Genomic DNA, 18,978 nt, shown 5'->3' on the forward strand with positions numbered 1-18,978 from the left:
TATAATAACTATACCACTGTGTTTAATACATTTATTACCTAACCCTGAGTTATAATAACTATACCACTGTGTTTTATACATTACCTAACCCTGAGTTCTAATAACTATACCACTGTGTTTTATACATTACCTAACCCTGAGTTATAATAACTATACCACTGTGTTTAATACATGTATTACCTAACCCTGAGTTATAACTATACCACTGTGTTTTATACATTACCTAACCCTGAGTTATAATAACTATACCACTGTGTTTAATACATTACCTAACCCTGAGTTATAATAACTATAACACTGTGTTTTATACATTTATTACCTAACCCTGAGTTCTAATAACTATACCACTGTGTTTTATACATTTATTACCTAACCCTGAGATATAATAACTATACCACTGTGTTTTATACATTACCTAACCCTGAGTTATAATAACTATACCACTGTGTTTAATACATTACCTAACCCTGAGATATAATAACTATACCACTGTGTTTTATACATTACCTAACCCTGAGTTCTAATAACTATACCACTGTGTTTTATACATTACCTAACCCTGAGTTATAATAACTATACCACTGTGTTTTATACATTTATTAAAATGTTTTTGTTTTGTGTCAAACCTGTAGTGTTCATCAAATTAACATAGCAGAGGTCAGAGTTCACCCTTACAGAGCATAGGCCCGTTTCTGTTGTTGTTGCAACACACACACACACACACACACACACACACACACACACACACACACACACACACACACACACACACACACACACACACACACACACACACACACACGGTACAGATTCACAAGACAGGGTAAACAGTTCCAGCATGATTCAGAAGGTTCGCTTTAAAAGAGTTGGATTCCGAGCAGACAGAATTGTGGGAATCCGAGTTTCTCTGTTGAAAGAGTGAGGTGTTGCTGTTCGTCCATTTCTGAACAGATGCATCCTGCTTCTCTTGATGTCGTCCCAGATTCCCAGTGGTCTCTGGTGATTGTAGTCCCAGAATCCCAGTGTTCTCTGGTGATTGTAGTCCCAGAATCCCAGTCCTGTCTGGTGATTGTAGTTCCCCCCAGTCCTGTTGGTGATTGTAGTTCCCCCCAGTCCTGTCTGGTGACTGTAGTTCCCCCCAGTCCTGTCTGGTGATTGTAGTTCCCCCCAGTCCTGTCTGGTGATTGTAGTTCCCCCCAGTCCTGTCTGGTGATTGTAGCCCCCCCCCAGTCCTGTCTGGTGATTGTAGTCCCCCCCCAGTCCTGTCTGGTGATTGTAGTCCCCCCCCAGTCCTGTCTGGTGATTGTTGTAGTTCCCCCCAGTCCTGTCTGGTGATTGTAGTTCCCCCCAGTCCTGTCTGGTGATTGTAGCCCCCCCCCAGTCCTGTCTGGTGATTGTAGTCCCCCCCCCAGTCCTGTCTGGTGATTGTAGTCCCCTCCCAGTCCTGTCTGGTGATTATAGTCCCTCCCAGTCCTGTCTGGTGATTGTAGTTCCCCCCAGTCCTGTCTGGTGATTGTAGTTCCCCCCAGTCCTGTCTGGTGATTGTAGTTCCCCCCAGTCCTGTCTGGTGATTGTAGTTCCCCCAGTCCTGTCTGGTGATTGTAGTTCCCCCCAGTCCTGTCTGGTGATTGTAGTTCCCCCCAGTCCTGTCTGGTGATTGTAGTTCCCCCAGTCCTGTCTGGTGATTGTAGCCCCCCCCAGTCCTGTCTGGTGATTGTAGTTCCCCCCAGTCCTGTCTGGTGATTGTAGTTCCCCCCCAGTCCTGTCTGGTGATTGTAGTTCCCCCCAGTCCTGTCTGGTGATTGTAGTTCCCCCCCAGTCCTGTCTGGTGATTGTAGTTCCCCCAGTCCTGTCTGGTGATTGTAGTTCCCCCAGTCCTGTCTGGTGATTGTAGTTCCCCCAGTCCTGTCTGGTGATTGTAGTTCCCCCCAGTCCTGTCTGGTGATAGTAGTTCCCCCCCAGTCCTGTCCAGTTGTTTGATTTGAGGAGAGGGTTGTTGTCTGATAGACTGTTTACAGACTGAATAAAACATTGACTTGGTGTCCATTTATAAGCGCAACACAGAGATTATATTTAAAAAATGAAACAAGAAAACAACAGAAGTGTTAAAAACATATGAAAGCACCTAAAAGCTGTATCCTATTGCACAATTTAAACCATGATACATAATCAAATACACAAATGAACAGGGCATGAAAACAGTGGATCATTGTGTCTTTAAGACCATAGTCAGTCCTGGAGACCAACTCCTTACAGCTGCTGAAAGACAGAGCAAATACTATACTGTTGTAAGTTTCCAGAGCAGCGCCTCCCTCATGATCACAGAATGAGACTTCACCTGGAGTAGACAACTAAACCTCATTATACACACAGACAAATGAAACAAGGCAGAGATCGCTCATTATACACACAGACAAATGAAACAAGGCAGAGATCGCTCATTATACACACAGACAAATGAAATCACAAGGCAGAAATCGCTGCATAGCTGGATTCAATGTAAAGCAGAGTCATCAACAGACGCAAAGCGAGAGACAGAAACCGGACACAACCGACTGCTGTTACCCAGGAAACACTTCACTGTCTGTTGTCATAACAACACTACTGTCTGTGTTGTCCCTCTGAAGGTCAGAGTTCAGAGGCGGGTGTCGCTGGGTTCAGAGGTGGGATAGACAGCGGAGCTGGACTTGGGTCGGGCCTGACCTTCTCCCTTGTTGTTGTTCACCTCTGACCCCCTGGTATCCGTGGAGATGACCCAGGTGGCGGGTCGCCAGCGCTTCAGGGAGTACGGAGTCTTCACACGCTTCTTAATCTTCTCCCCTGTTCCCTGGTTCTGGACCAACACCTCCCCTGGAACACAAACACAGGGTCAGGGGGTGAGGGTAAGGGTCAGGGGGTGAGGGTCAGGCTGAGAGGGTTAGGGTCAGGCTGAGAGGGTTAGGGTCAGGCTGAGAGGGTTAGGGTCAGGCTGAGAGGGTTAGGGTCAGGCTGAGAGGGTTAGGGTCAGGCTGAGAGGGTTAGGGTTAGGGTCAGGCTGAGAGGGTTAAGGTCAGGGTCAGGCTGAGAGGGTTAGGGTCAGGCTGAGAGGGTTAGGGTCAGGCTGAGAGGGTTAGGGTCAGGCCGTGAGGGTTAGGGTCAGGCCGTGAGGGTTAAGGTCAGGACGAGAGGGTTAGGGTCAGGCCGTGAGGGTTAAGGTCAGGACGAGAGGGTTAGGGTCAGGCCGAGAGGGTTAGGGTCAGGCCGTGAGGGTGCTCTGCTCACCCAGTGAGACCAGGTCTCTGGTGGTGAAGGACAGGTCCAGGGAGTTGGGTCTCTCCGGCCGCCGGCCTCCTTTAGGCTGCCTGAGCAGAGCTTCACCTCTCATGGGGACAGGGTTGGGGTCAGGTCCAGACAAGGAGCCAGACACAGAGCTCTCGCCCAGGGAGCAGGGGGTCTCTCCACTGGTACTTCCTCCAGCTCCCTCCTCCTCTTCCTCTCCTCCCCCATCACTCCCCCCCTCCCCCAGGACCAGTCCATTGTTGTTGTTGTTGTTATTGTTGGGCCGCGCGTTAGAGGAGTGGACATCTGGTTGTCCTGTCTCTCTGCTCAGCAGGGGTTGGTGTTCGTCTGGGCTGGCAGTGATCAGCCCCAGCTGGCCGTCCTCAGAGCTCTGGGGGTTCGTATTGGTGCTCTGAGTTAGAGTGACCCCCATCGAGCTGCTGGCGCCCCCTGCTGGCAAGGACCCGGCCCCGTTCACGGAGAGGTCCCGTAGGACCAGCAGGTTGTTGGTGGCGCTGACCCGGCGGGGCTCGGAGACGGCGGTGACGTTGGACACGGCGTTGGTCTTAGCTCCGCCCTCTACCTGTCGTAGGTTGGACTTGCCATGGCGACCGAATTTAAACCTCAGAGAGGATGAGTCTTTCTTAGGCGGCTTGGTGCGGAGCAGCAGGCTGGAGGGTCGTTTGGGGAGGTTTTGCTGCTTGGGGAGAGGGAACACGGCGGGGGGAGACGCCTCGGCAGCCATCTTGATGAAGGGGAAGAGCAGGGAGGAAGAGGCGGGGCTCAGCAGGTCCGGAGAACAGAAATGTTTCTGGCTGTGTTCCATCAGGTTCTCATCAGAACTCTCCTTCAGGTTCTTATCCACCTCCCTGGGGTCCAGCTTGGTGGTCTCCAGATCCTCCTGGGTCAGGGGCAGGTGGAGGTTGGGGTCATGACCCTGGCTGGACTCTGAGATGAAGGTCATGGTGGAGGGGCTGCCGGGGAGACGGGCCGCCTGCTGCCGCTCGTAGTTAATGGAGTTCCTGTTCTTCTCTCCCGCCACACCTCCATCTCTCGTCCGGCCACTCACAGCGGAGGAGGCGTCGCTCTGTGTGTTCTTAGCCACGCCTTCCTGCTCCTCGATGTAGGACGAGGCAGGGTCAGGGCCGGACTTTGGCCCCATGCGGTTTCTGTTGGGGCCACAGACACGTTAACAACATGTACTTATTACCAAGCAGGACTACAAGGTGTGTGTGTCGTTGTGCGGTGCAGCTGGTATTAGTAGGTATGAGTGTAAGGCTAGGGTGTGTGTGTGTGTGTGTGTGTGTGTGTGTGTGTGTGTGTGTGTGTGTGTGAGAGAGAGAGAGTAAACAACAGGTGGAGACCTAGACTAACCTATACCACAGCTGCTACCAGTAGGGTTGAGTGGAGGGTGTGTATAGTGTCTAACCTATCATTGAACAGCGTGGTACAGCCAGTAGGGTTGAGGGTGTGTATAGTGTCTCTACCTATCATTGAACAGTGTGGTACAGCCAGTAGGGTGGAGTGGAGGGTGTGTATAGTGTCTAACCTATCATTGAACAGTGTGGTACAGCCAGTAGGGTTGAGGGTGTGTATAGTGTCTCTACCTATCATTGAACAGTGTGGTACAGCCAGTAGGGTTGAGTGGAGGGTGTGTATAGTGTCTAACCTATCATTGAACAGTGTGGTACAGCCAGTAGGGTTGAGGGTGTGTATAGTGTCTCTACCTATCATTGAACAGTGTGGTACAGCCAGTAGGGTTGAGTGGAGGGTGTGTATAGTGTCTAACCTATCATTGAACAGTGTGGTACAGCCAGTAGGGTTGAGGGTGTGTATAGTGTCTCTACCTATCATTGAACAGTGTGGTACAGCCAGTAGGGTGGAGTGGAGGGTGTGTATAGTGTCTCTACCTATCATTGAACAGTGTGGTACAGCCAGTAGGGTGGAGTGGAGGGTGTGTATAGTGTCTAACCTATCATTGAACAGTGTGGTACAGCCAGTAGGGTTGAGGGTGTGTATAGTGTCTCTACCTATCATTGAACAGTGTGGTACAGCCAGTAGGGTGGAGTGGAGGGTGTGTATAGTGTCTCTACCTATCATTGAACAGTGTGGTACAGCCAGTAGGGTTGAGTGGAGGGTGTGTATAGTGTCTCTACCTATCATTGAACAGTGTGGTACAGCCAGTAGGGTGGAGTGGAGGGTGTGTATAGTGTCTCTACCTATCATTGAACAGTGTGGTACAGCCAGTAGGGTTGAGGGTGTGTATAGTGTCTAACCTATCATTGAACAGTGTGGTACAGCCAGTAGGGTGGAGTGGAGGGTGTGTATAGTGTCTCTACCTATCATTGAACAGTGTGGTACAGCCAGTAGGGTGGAGTGGAGGGTGTGTATAGTGTCTAACCTATCATTGAACAGTGTGGTACAGCCAGTAGGGTGGAGTGGAGGGTGTGTATAGTGTCTAACCTATCATTGAACAGTGTGGTACAGCCAGTAGGGTGGAGTGGAGGGTGTGTATAGTGTCTCTACCTATCATTGAACAGTGTGGTACAGCCAGTAGGGTGGAGTGGAGGGTGTGTATAGTGTCTAACCTATCATTGAACAGCGTGGTACAGCCAGTAGGGTTGAGTGGAGGGTGTGTATAGTGTCTCTACCTATCATTGAACAGTGTGGTACAGCCAGTAGGGTTGAGGGTGTGTATAGTGTCTCTACCTATCATTGAACAGTGTGGTACAGCCAGTAGGGTTGAGTGGAGGGTGTGTATAGTGTCTAACCTATCATTGAACAGTGTGGTACAGCCAGTAGGGTGGAGTGGAGGGTGTGTATAGTGTCTAACCTATCATTGAACAGTGTGGTACAGCCAGTAGGGTTGAGGGTGTGTATAGTGTCTAACCTATCATTGAACAGTGTGGTACAGCCAGTAGGGTTGAGTGGAGGGTGTGTATAGTGTCTAACCTATCATTGAACAGTGTGGTACAGCCAGTAGGGTTGAGTGGAGGGTGTGTATAGTGTCTAACCTATCATTGAACAGTGTGGTACAGCCAGTAGGGTGGAGTGGAGGGTGTGTATAGTGTCTCTACCTATCATTGAACAGTGTGGTACAGCCAGTAGGGTTGAGTGGAGGGTGTGTATAGTGTCTAACCTATCATTGAACAGTGTGGTACAGCCAGTAGGGTTGAGGGGAGGGTGTGTATAGTGTCTAACCTATCATTGAACAGTGTGGTACAGCCAGTAGGGTTGAGGGGAGGGTGTGTATAGTGTCTAACCTATCATTGAACAGTGTGGTACAGCCAGTAGGGTGGAGTGGAGGGTGTGTATAGTGTCTAACCTATCATTGAACAGTGTGGTACAGCCAGTAGGGTTGAGTGGAGGGTGTGTATAGTGTCTAACCTATCATTGAACAGTGTGGTACAGCCAGTAGGGTGGAGGGTGTGTATAGTGTCTAACCTATCATTGAACAGTGTGGTACAGCCAGTAGGGTGGAGTGGAGGGTGTGTATAGTGTCTAACCTATCATTGAACAGTGTGGTACAGCCAGTAGGGTTGAGTGGAGGGTGTGTATAGTGTCTAACCTATCATTGAACAGTGTGGTACAGCCAGTAGGGTGGAGTGGAGGGTGTGTATAGTGTCTAACCTATCATTGAACAGTGTGGTACAGCCAGTAGGGTTGAGTGGAGGGTGTGTATAGTGTCTAACCTATCATTGAACAGTGTGGTACAGCCAGTAGGGTGGAGGGTGTGTATAGTGTCTCTACCTATCATTGAACAGTGTGGTACAGCCAGTAGGGTTGAGTGGAGGGTGTGTATAGTGTCTAACCTATCATTGAACAGCGTGGTACAGCCAGTAGGGTTGAGTGGAGGGTGTGTATAGTGTCTAACCTATCATTGAACAGCGTGGTACAGCCAGTAGGGTGGAGGGTGTGTATAGTGTCTCTACCTATCATTGAACAGCGTGGTACAGCCAGTAGGGTTGAGTGGAGGGTGTGTATAGTGTCTAACCTATCATTGAACAGTGTGGTACAGCCAGTAGGGTGGAGGGTGTGTATAGTGTCTAACCTATCATTGAACAGTGTGGTACAGCCAGTAGGGTTGAGTGGAGGGTGTGTATAGTGTCTAACCTATCATTGAACAGTGTGGTACAGCCAGTAGGGTTGAGTGGAGGGTGTGTATAGTGTCTCTACCTATCATTGAACAGCGTGGTACAGCCAGTAGGGTTGAGTGGAGGGTGTGTATAGTGTCTCTACCTATCATTGAACAGCGTGGTACAGCCAGTAGGGTGGAGTGGAGGGTGTGTATAGTGTCTCTACCTATCATTGAACAGTGTGGTACAGCCAGTAGGGTGGAGTGGAGGGTGTGTATAGTGTCTAACCTATCATTGAACAGTGTGGTACAGCCAGTAGGGTTGAGTGGAGGGTGTGTATAGTGTCTAACCTATCATTGAACAGTGTGGTACAGCCAGTAGGGTTGAGTGGAGGGTGTGTATAGTGTCTAACCTATCATTGAACAGTGTGGTACAGCCAGTAGGGTTGAGGGTGTGTATAGTGTCTAACCTATCATTGAACAGTGTGGTACAGCCAGTAGGGTTGAGTGGAGGGTGTGTATAGTGTCTAACCTATCATTGAACAGTGTGGTACAGCCAGTAGGGTTGAGTGGAGGGTGTGTATAGTGTCTAACCTATCATTGAACAGCGTGGTACAGCCAGTAGGGTTGAGTGGAGGGTGTGTATAGTGTCTAACCTATCATTGAACAGCGTGGTACAGCCAGTAGGGTTGAGTGGAGGGTGTGTATAGTGTCTAACCTATCATTGAACAGTGTGGTACAGCCAGTAGGGTGGAGGGTGTGTATAGTGTCTAACCTATCATTGAACAGTGTGGTACAGCCAGTAGGGTTGAGGGTGTGTATAGTGTCTAACCTATCATTGAACAGTGTGGTACAGCCAGTAGGGTTGAGTGGAGGGTGTGTATAGTGTCTAACCTATCATTGAACAGCGTGGTACAGCCAGTAGGGTTGAGTGGAGGGTGTGTATAGTGTCTAACCTATCATTGAACAGTGTGGTACAGCCAGTAGGGTGGAGGGTGTGTATAGTGTCTAACCTATCATTGAACAGTGTGGTACAGCCAGTAGGGTTGAGGGTGTGTATAGTGTCTAACCTATCATTGAACAGTGTGGTACAGCCAGTAGGGTTGAGTGTGGGGCTGACAGACTTGGTCTGGTCCCAGATCAGCAGCAGTTCAGCCATGCGCTCCTCTGCACACTGAGCGGTCAGCCTGGCCTCAGCATCCTGGTCCCAGCAGTCCTCCATGGTCTCCTTCAGGGAACGCACGGCCTGGGGGGAGGTGACAGAGGCTAACACACACCATACCACACCATACCACACACACCATACCACACACACCACACCACACCACACCACACACAATACACCATACCATACACACCATACCATACACACCACACACAATATACCACACTATACCACACACAATACACCACACCATACACCACACCATACACCATACACCACACATACCACACAATATACCATACAACACCATACCACACATACCACACCATACCACACAATATACCATACAACACCATACCACACACTATACCATACAACACCATACCACACCATACCATACAACACCATACCACACCACACCACACATACCACACCACACATACCACACCACACACACCATACCACACCATACCACACAATATACCATACACCACACATACCACACCATACCACACAATATACCATAACACCATACCACACATACCACACCATACCACACAATATACCATACACACCATACCACACCACACCATACCACACCATACAACACCATACCACACCATACCACACCACACAATACCATACACACCATACCACACCATACAACACCATACCACACAATATACCATACAACACCACACCACACATACCACACCATACCACACAATATACCATACAACACCACACCACACCATATACCATACACACCATACCACACCATACCATACCATACCACACAATATACCATACAACACCACACATACCACACCATACCACACAATATACCATACACACCATACCACACCACACCACAGGTCTCACCAGGCTGTTCTCCTTCCAGGCCTCAGGGAACTTGGGTCTCTGTTTCTCTCTGGACACCAGGACCTGCATGTCCTCAAAGGAGGGGTGGTTCCCTGCCTCGGCCTGGAACGCTGCCTGGAAGTCAGGGACCGAATCTCCTGGAGAGAAAGGAGGAGCAGGACATGAAGGAGGACATTCAATACTGGAAGAAAGGAGGAGCAGAACATGAAGGAGGACATTCAATACTGGGAGAAAGGAGGAGCAGAACATGAAGGAGGACATTCAATACTGGGGGAAAGGAGGAGCAGGACATGAAGGAGGACATTCAATACTGGGAGAAAGGAGGAGCAGAACATGAAGGAGGACATTCAATACTGGGGGAAAGGAGGAGCAGGACATGAAGGAGGACATTCAATACTGGGAGAAAGGAGGAGCAGGACATGAAGGAGGACATTCAATACTGGGAGAAAGGAGGAGCAGAACATGAAGGAGGACATTCAATACTGGGAGAAAGGAGGAGCAGGACATGAAGGAGGACATTCAATACTGGGAGAAAGGAGGAGCAGAACATGAAGGAGGACATTCAATACTGGGAGAAAGGAGGAGCAGGACATGAAGGAGGACATTCAATACTGGGAGAAAGGAGGAGCAGAACATCAAGGAGGACATTCAATACTGGGAGAAAGGAGGAGCAGGACATGAAGGAGGACATTCAATACTGGGAGAAAGGAGGAGCAGAACATGAAGGAGGACATTCAATACTGGGAGAAAGGAGGAGCAGGACATGAAGGAGGACATTCAATACTGGGAGAAAGGAGGAGCAGAACATGAAGGAGGACATTCAATACTGGGAGAAAGGAGGAGCAGAACATGAAGGAGGACATTCAATACTGGGAGAAAGGAGGAGCAGGACATGAAGGAGGACATTCAATACTGGGAGAAAGGAGGAATAGAACATGAAGGAGGACATTCAATACTGGGAGAAAGGAGGAGCAGAACATGAAGGAGGACATTCAATACTGGGAGAAAGGAGGAGCAGAACATGAAGGAGGACATTCAATACTGGGAGAAAGGAGGAGCAGAACATGAAGGAGGACATTCAATACTGGGAGAAAGGAGGAGCAGGACATGAAGGAGGACATTCAATACTGGGAGAAAGGAGGAGCAGAACATGAAGGAGGACATTCAATACTGGGAGAAAGGAGGAGCAGAACATGAAGGAGGACATTCAATACTGGGAGAAAGGAGGAGCAGGACATGAAGGAGGACATTCAATACTGGGAGAAAGGAGGAGCAGAACATGAAGGAGGACATTCAATACTGGGAGAAAGGAGGAGCAGAACATGAAGGAGGACATTCAATACTGGGAGAAAGGAGGAGCAGGACATGAAGGAGGACATTCAATACTGGGAGAAAGGAGGAGCAGAACATCAAGGAGGACATTCAATACTGGGATTTGACAACTCATTGTGGTCAGGGGCTCCCGAGTGGCACAGCGGTCTAAGGCACTGCATCTCAGTGCTAGAGGAGTCACTACAGACCCTGGTTAGATTCCAGGCTGTATCACATCCGGACGTGATTTGGACTCCCATAGGGCGGCGCACAATTGGCCCAGCGTCGTCCGGGTTTGGCCGGGATAGGCCGTCATTGGAAATAAGGGTCAGTTATTATTATTAGGTCAGGGTTATTACCTGGGAAGAGGTCAGTACACCTCATGAAGGTCTCCCAGTAGACGAGGCCCAGGGTCAGAGGTCAGGGTTATTACCTGGGAAGAGGTCAGTACACCTCATGAAGGTCTCCCAGTAGACGAGGCCCAGGGTCAGAGGTCAGGGTTATTACCTGGGAAGAGGTCAGTACACCTCATGAAGGTCTCCCAGTAGACGAGGCCCAGGGTCAGAGGTCAGGGTTATTACCTGGGAAGAGGTCAGTACACCTCATGAAGGTCTCCCAGTAGACGAGGCCCAGGGTCAGAGGTCAGGGTTATTACCTGGGAAGAGGTCAGTACACCTCATGAAGGTCTCCCAGTAGACGAGGCCCAGGGTCAGAGGTCAGGGTTATTACCTGGGAAGAGGTCAGTACACCTCATGAAGGTCTCCCAGTAGACGAGGCCCAGGGTCAGAGGTCAGGGTTATTACCTGGGAAGAGGTCAGTACACCTCATGAAGGTCTCCCAGTAGACGAGGCCCAGGGTCAGAGGTCAGGGTTATTACCTGGGAAGAGGTCAGTACACCTCATGAAGGTCTCCCAGTAGACGAGGCCCAGGGTCAGAGGTCAGGGTTATTACCTGGGAAGAGGTCAGTACACCTCATGAAGGTCTCCCAGTAGACGAGGCCCAGGGTCAGAGGTCAGGGTTATTACCTGGGAAGAGGTCAGTACACCTCATGAAGGTCTCCCAGTAGACGAGGCCCAGGGTCAGAGGTCAGGGTTATTACCTGGGAAGAGGTCAGTACACCTCATGAAGGTCTCCCAGTAGACGAGGCCCAGGGTCAGGGTTATTACCTGGGAAGAGGTCAGTACACCTCATGAAGGTCTCCCAGTAGACGAGGCCCAGGGTCAGAGGTCAGGGTTATTACCTGGGAAGAGGTCAGTACACCTCACGAAGGTCTCCCAGTAGACGAGGCCCAGGGTCAGAGGTCAGGGTTATTACCTGGGAAGAGGTCAGTACACCTCATGAAGGTTTCCCAGTAGACGAGGCCCAGGGTAAGAGGTCAGGGTTATTACCTGGGAAGAGGTCAGTACACCTCATGAAGGTCTCCCAGTAGACGAGGCCCAGGGTCAGAGGTCAGGGTTATTACCTGGGAAGAGGTCAGTACACCTCATGAAGGTCTCCCAGTAGACGAGGCCCAGGGTCAGAGGTCAGGGTTATTACCTGGGAAGAGGTCAGTACACCTCATGAAGGTCTCCCAGTAGACGAGGCCCAGGGTCAGAGGTCAGGGTTATTACCTGGGAAGAGGTCAGTACACCTCATGAAGGTCTCCCAGTAGACGAGGCCCAGGGTCAGAGGTCAGGGTTATTACCTGGGAAGAGGTCAGTACACCTCATGAAGGTCTCCCAGTAGACGAGGCCCAGGGTCAGAGGTCAGGGTTATTTCCTGGGAAGAGGTCAGTACACCTCATGAAGGTCTCCCAGTAGACGAGGCCCAGGGTCAGAGGTCAGGGTTATTACCTGGGAAGAGGTCAGTACACCTCATGAAGGTCTCCCAGTAGACGAGGCCCAGGGTCAGAGGTCAGGGTTATTACCTGGGAAGAGGTCAGTACACCTCATGAAGGTCTCCCAGTAGACGAGGCCCAGGGTCAGAGGTCAGGGTTATTACCTGGGAAGAGGTCAGTACACCTCATGAAGGTCTCCCAGTAGACGAGGCCCAGGGTCAGAGGTCAGGGTTATTACCTGGGAAGAGGTCAGTACACCTCATGAAGGTCTCCCAGTAGACGAGGCCCAGGGTCAGAGGTCAGGGTTATTACCTGGGAAGAGGTCAGTACACCTCATGAAGGTCTCCCAGTAGACGAGGCCCAGGGTCAGGGTTATTACCTGGGAAGAGGTCAGTACACCTCATGAAGGTCTCCCAGTAGACGAGGCCCAGGGTCAGAGGTCAGGGTTATTACCTGGGAAGAGGTCAGTACACCTCATGAAGGTCTCCCAGTAGACGAGGCCCAGGGTCAGAGGTCAGGGTTATTACCTGGGAAGAGGTCAGTACACCTCATGAAGGTCTCCCAGTAGACGAGGCCCAGGGTCAGAGGTCAGGGTTATTACCTGGGAAGAGGTCAGTACACCTCATGAAGGTCTCCCAGTAGACGAGGCCCAGGGTCAGAGGTCAGGGTTATTACCTGGGAAGAGGTCAGTACACCTCATGAAGGTCTCCCAGTAGACGAGGCCCAGGGTCAGAGGTCAGGGTTATTACCTGGGAAGAGGTCAGTACACCTCATGAAGGTCTCCCAGTAGACGAGGCCCAGGGTCAGAGGTCAGGGTTATTACCTGGGAAGAGGTCAGTACACCTCATGAAGGTCTCCCAGTAGACGAGGCCCAGGGTCAGAGGTCAGGGTTATTACCTGGGAAGAGGTCAGTACACCTCATGAAGGTCTTCCAGTAGACGAGGCCCAGGGTCAGAGGTCAGGGTTATTACCTGGGAAGAGGTCAGTACACCTCATGAATGTCTCCCAGTAGACGAGGCCCAGGGTCAGAGGTCAGGGTTATTACCTGGGAAGAGGTCAGTACACCTCATGAAGGTCTCCCAGTAGACGAGGCCCAGGGTCAGAGGTCAGGGTTATTACCTGGGAAGAGGTCAGTACACCTCATGAAGGTCTCCCAGTAGACGAGGCCCAGGGTCAGAGGTCAGGGTTATTACCTGGGAAGAGGTCAGTACACCTCATGAAGGTCTCCCAGTAGACGAGGCCCAGGGTCAGAGGTCAGGGTTATTACCTGGGAAGAGGTCAGTACACCTCATGAAGGTCTCCCAGTAGACGAGGCCCAGGGTCAGAGGTCAGGGTTATTACCTGGGAAGAGGTCAGTACACCTCATGAAGGTCTTCCAGTAGACGAGGCCCAGGGTCAGAGGTCAGGGTTATTACCTGGGAAGAGGTCAGTACACCTCATGAAGGTCTCCCAGTAGACGAGGCCCAGGGTCAGAGGTCAGGGTTATTTCCTGGGAAGAGGTCAGTACACCTCATGAAGGTCTCCCAGTAGACGAGGCCCAGGGTCAGAGGTCAGGGTTATTACCTGGGAAGAGGTCAGTACATCTCATGAAGGTCTCCCAGTAGACGAGGCCCAGGGTCAGAGGTCAGGGTTATTACCTGGGAAGAGGTCAGTACACCTCATGAAGGTCTCCCAGTAGACGAGGCCCAGGGTCAGAGGTCAGGGTTATTACCTGGGAAGAGGTCAGTACACCTCATGAAGGTCTCCCAGTAGACGAGGCCCAGGGTCAGAGGTCAGGGTTATTACCTGGGAAGAGGTCAGTACACCTCATGAAGGTCTCCCAGTAGACGAGGCCCAGGGTCAGAGGTCAGGGTTATTACCTGGGAAGAGGTCAGTACACCTCATGAAGGTCTCCCAGTAGACGAGGCCCAGGGTCAGGGTTATTACCTGGGAAGAGGTCAGTACACCTCATGAAGGTCTCCCAGTAGACGAGGCCCAGGGTCAGAGGTCAGGGTTATTACCTGGGAAGAGGTCAGTACACCTCACGAAGGTCTCCCAGTAGACGAGGCCCAGGGTCAGAGGTCAGGGTTATTACCTGGGAAGAGGTCAGTACACCTCATGAAGGTTTCCCAGTAGACGAGGCCCAGGGTAAGAGGTCAGGGTTATTACCTGGGAAGAGGTCAGTACACCTCATGAAGGTCTCCCAGTAGACGAGGCCCAGGGTCAGAGGTCAGGGTTATTACCTGGGAAGAGGTCAGTACACCTCATGAAGGTCTCCCAGTAGACGAGGCCCAGGGTCAGAGGTCAGGGTTATTACCTGGGAAGAGGTCAGTACACCTCATGAAGGTCTCCCAGTAGACGAGGCCCAGGGTCAGAGGTCAGGGTTATTACCTGGGAAGAGGTCAGTACACCTCATGAAGGTCTCCCAGTAGACGAGGCCCAGGGTCAGAGGTCAGGGTTATTACCTGGGAAGAGGTCAGTACACCTCATGAAGGTCTCCCAGTAGACGAGGCCCAGGGTCAGAGGTCAGGGTTATTTCCTGGGAAGAGGTCAGTACACCTCATGAAGGTCTCCCAGTAGACGAGGCCCAGGGTCAGAGGTCAGGGTTATTACCTGGGAAGAGGTCAGTACACCTCATGAAGGTCTCCCAGTAGACGAGGCCCAGGGTCAGAGGTCAGGGTTATTACCTGGGAAGAGGTCAGTACACCTCATGAAGGTCTCCCAGTAGACGAGGCCCAGGGTCAGAGGTCAGGGTTATTACCTGGGAAGAGGTCAGTACACCTCATGAAGGTCTCCCAGTAGACGAGGCCCAGGGTCAGAGGTCAGGGTTATTACCTGGGAAGAGGTCAGTACACCTCATGAAGGTCTCCCAGTAGACGAGGCCCAGGGTCAGAGGTCAGGGTTATTACCTGGGAAGAGGTCAGTACACCTCATGAAGGTCTCCCAGTAGACGAGGCCCAGGGTCAGAGGTCAGGGTTATTACCTGGGAAGAGGTCAGTACACCTCATGAAGGTCTCCCAGTAGACGAGGCCCAGGGTCAGAGGTCAGGGTTATTACCTGGGAAGAGGTCAGTACACCTCATGAAGGTCTCCCAGTAGACGAGGCCCAGGGTCAGAGGTCAGGGTTATTACCTGGGAAGAGGTCAGTACACCTCATGAAGGTCTCCCAGTAGACGAGGCCCAGGGTCAGAGGTCAGGGTTATTACCTGGGAAGAGGTCAGTACACCTCATGAAGGTCTCCCAGTAGACGAGGCCCAGGGTCAGAGGTCAGGGTTATTACCTGGGAAGAGGTCAGTACACCTCATGAAGGTCTCCCAGTAGACGAGGCCCAGGGTCAGAGGTCAGGGTTATTACCTGGGAAGAGGTCAGTACACCTCATGAAGGTCTCCCAGTAGACGAGGCCCAGGGTCAGAGGTCAGGGTTATTACCTGGGAAGAGGTCAGTACACCTCATGAAGGTCTCCCAGTAGACGAGGCCCAGGGTCAGAGGTCAGGGTTATTACCTGGGAAGAGGTCAGTACACCTCATGAAGGTCTCCCAGTAGACGAGGCCCAGGGTCAGGGTTATTACCTGGGAAGAGGTCAGTACACCTCATGAAGGTCTCCCAGTAGACGAGGCCCAGGGTCAGAGGTCAGGGTTATTACCTGGGAAGAGGTCAGTACACCTCATGAAGGTCTCCCAGTAGACGAGGCCCAGGGTCAGAGGTCAGGGTTATTACCTGGGAAGAGGTCAGTACACCTCATGAAGGTCTCCCAGTAGACGAGGCCCAGGGTCAGAGGTCAGGGTTATTACCTGGGAAGAGGTCAGTACACCTCATGAAGGTCTCCCAGTAGACGAGGCCCAGGGTCAGAGGTCAGGGTTATTACCTGGGAAGAGGTCAGTACACCTCATGAAGGTCTCCCAGTAGACGAGGCCCAGGGTCAGGGTTATTACCTGGGAAGAGGTCAGTACACCTCATGAAGGTCTCCCAGTAGACGAGGCCCAGGGTCAGAGGTCAGGGTTATTACCTGGGAAGAGGTCAGTACACCTCATGAAGGTCTCCCAGTAGACGAGGCCCAGGGTCAGAGGTCAGGGTTATTACCTGGGAAGAGGTCAGTACACCTCATGAAGGTCTCCCAGTAGACGAGGCCCAGGGTCAGAGGTCAGGGTTATTACCTGGGAAGAGGTCAGTACACCTCATGAAGGTCTCCCAGTAGACGAGGCCCAGGGTCAGAGGTCAGGGTTATTACCTGGGAAGAGGTCAGTACACCTCATGAAGGTCTCCCAGTAGACGAGGCCCAGGGTCAGAGGTCAGGGTTATTACCTGGGAAGAGGTCAGTACACCTCATGAAGGTCTCCCAGTAGACGAGGCCCAGGGTCAGAGGTCAGGGTTATTACCTGGGAAGAGGTCAGTACACCTCATGAAGGTCTCCCAGTAGACGAGGCCCAGGGTCAGAGGTCAGGGTTATTACCTGGGAAGAGGTCAGTACACCTCATGAAGGTCTTCCAGTAGACGAGGCCCAGGGTCAGAGGTCAGGGTTATTACCTGGGAAGAGGTCAGTACACCTCATGAATGTCTCCCAGTAGACGAGGCCCAGGGTCAGAGGTCAGGGTTATTACCTGGGAAGAGGTCAGTACACCTCATGAAGGTCTCCCAGTAGACGAGGCCCAGGGTCAGAGGTCAGGGTTATTACCTGGGAAGAGGTCAGTACACCTCATGAAGGTCTCCCAGTAGACGAGGCCCAGGGTCAGAGGTCAGGGTTATTACCTGGGAAGAGGTCAGTACACCTCATGAAGGTCTCCCAGTAGACGAGGCCCAGGGTCAGAGGTCAGGGTTATTACCTGGGAAGAGGTCAGTACACCTCATGAAGGTCTCCCAGTAGACGAGGCCCAGGGTCAGAGGTCAGGGTTATTACCTGGGAAGAGGTCAGTACACCTCATGAAGGTCTTCCAGTAGACGAGGCCCAGGGTCAGAGGTCAGGGTTATTACCTGGGAAGAGGTCAGTACACCTCATGAAGGTCTCCCAGTAGACGAGGCCCAGGGTCAGAGGTCAGGGTTATTTCCTGGGAAGAGGTCAGTACACCTCATGAAGGTCTCCCAGTAGACGAGGCCCAGGGTCAGAGGTCAGGGTTATTACCTGGGAAGAGGTCAGTACATCTCATGAAGGTCTCCCAGTAGACGAGGCCCAGGGTCAGAGGTCAGGGTTATTACCTGGGAAGAGGTCAGTACACCTCATGAAGGTCTCCCAGTAGACGAGGCCCAGGGTCAGAGGTCAGGGTTATTACCTGGGAAGAGGTCAGTACACCTCATGAAGGTCTCCCAGTAGACGAGGCCCAGGGTCAGAGGTCAGGGTTATTACCTGGGAAGAGGTCAGTACACCTCATGAAGGTCTCCCAGTAGACGAGGCCCAGGGTCAGAGGTCAGGGTTATTACCTGGGAAGAGGTCAGTACACCTCATGAAGGTCTCCCAGTAGACGAGGCCCAGGGTCAGGGTTATTACCTGGGAAGAGGTCAGTACACCTCATGAAGGTCTCCCAGTAGACGAGGCCCAGGGTCAGAGGTCAGGGTTATTACCTGGGAAGAGGTCAGTACACCTCACGAAGGTCTCCCAGTAGACGAGGCCCAGGGTCAGAGGTCAGGGTTATTACCTGGGAAGAGGTCAGTACACCTCATGAAGGTTTCCCAGTAGACGAGGCCCAGGGTAAGAGGTCAGGGTTATTACCTGGGAAGAGGTCAGTACACCTCATGAAGGTCTCCCAGTAGACGAGGCCCAGGGTCAGAGGTCAGGGTTATTACCTGGGAAGAGGTCAGTACACCTCATGAAGGTCTCCCAGTAGACGAGGCCCAGGGTCAGAGGTCAGGGTTATTACCTGGGAAGAGGTCAGTACACCTCATGAAGGTCTCCCAGTAGACGAGGCCCAGGGTCAGAGGTCAGGGTTATTACCTGGGAAGAGGTCAGTACACCTCATGAAGGTCTCCCAGTAGACGAGGCCCAGGGTCAGAGGTCAGGGTTATTACCTGGGAAGAGGTCAGTACACCTCATGAAGGTCTCCCAGTAGACGAGGCCCAGGGTCAGAGGTCAGGGTTATTTCCTGGGAAGAGGTCAGTACACCTCATGAAGGTCTCCCAGTAGACGAGGCCCAGGGTCAGAGGTCAGGGTTATTACCTGGGAAGAGGTCAGTACACCTCATGAAGGTCTCCCAGTAGACGAGGCCCAGGGTCAGAGGTCAGGGTTATTACCTGGGAAGAGGTCAGTACACCTCATGAAGGTCTCCCAGTAGACGAGGCCCAGGGTCAGAGGTCAGGGTTATTACCTGGGAAGAGGTCAGTACACCTCATGAAGGTCTCCCAGTAGACGAGGCCCAGGGTCAGAGGTCAGGGTTATTACCTGGGAAGAGGTCAGTACACCTCATGAAGGTCTCCCAGTAGACGAGGCCCAGGGTCAGAGGTCAGGGTTATTACCTGGGAAGAGGTCAGTACACCTCATGAAGGTCTCCCAGTAGACGAGGCCCAG

At 51.8% G+C, this 18,978-nt stretch overlaps 1 protein-coding gene across 1 annotated transcript in view; it reads right to left on the bottom strand.

The window, feature by feature from the left end:
- Positions 1-582: 582 nt before the first annotated feature.
- Positions 583-18,978, bottom strand: part of LOC139567227 (bone morphogenetic protein receptor type-2-like) — a 41,962-nt gene continuing 23,566 nt past the window's right edge. Inside the window, exons 9-12 of the mRNA XM_071388701.1 lie at positions 9,381-9,517; positions 8,404-8,579; positions 3,262-4,427; positions 583-2,850 (exon numbers count right to left, since the gene is read on the bottom strand). Of these exons, the coding sequence (XP_071244802.1) occupies positions 2,636-2,850; positions 3,262-4,427; positions 8,404-8,579; positions 9,381-9,517 (1,694 nt within the window). The 3' untranslated portion in view covers positions 583-2,635. The remainder of the gene's footprint in view (positions 2,851-3,261; positions 4,428-8,403; positions 8,580-9,380; positions 9,518-18,978) is intronic.

The sequence above is a fragment of the Salvelinus alpinus genome, unplaced genomic scaffold (assembly GCF_045679555.1).
Source record: "Salvelinus alpinus unplaced genomic scaffold, SLU_Salpinus.1 scaffold_95, whole genome shotgun sequence".
Lineage (NCBI taxonomy): Eukaryota > Metazoa > Chordata > Actinopteri > Salmoniformes > Salmonidae > Salvelinus > Salvelinus alpinus.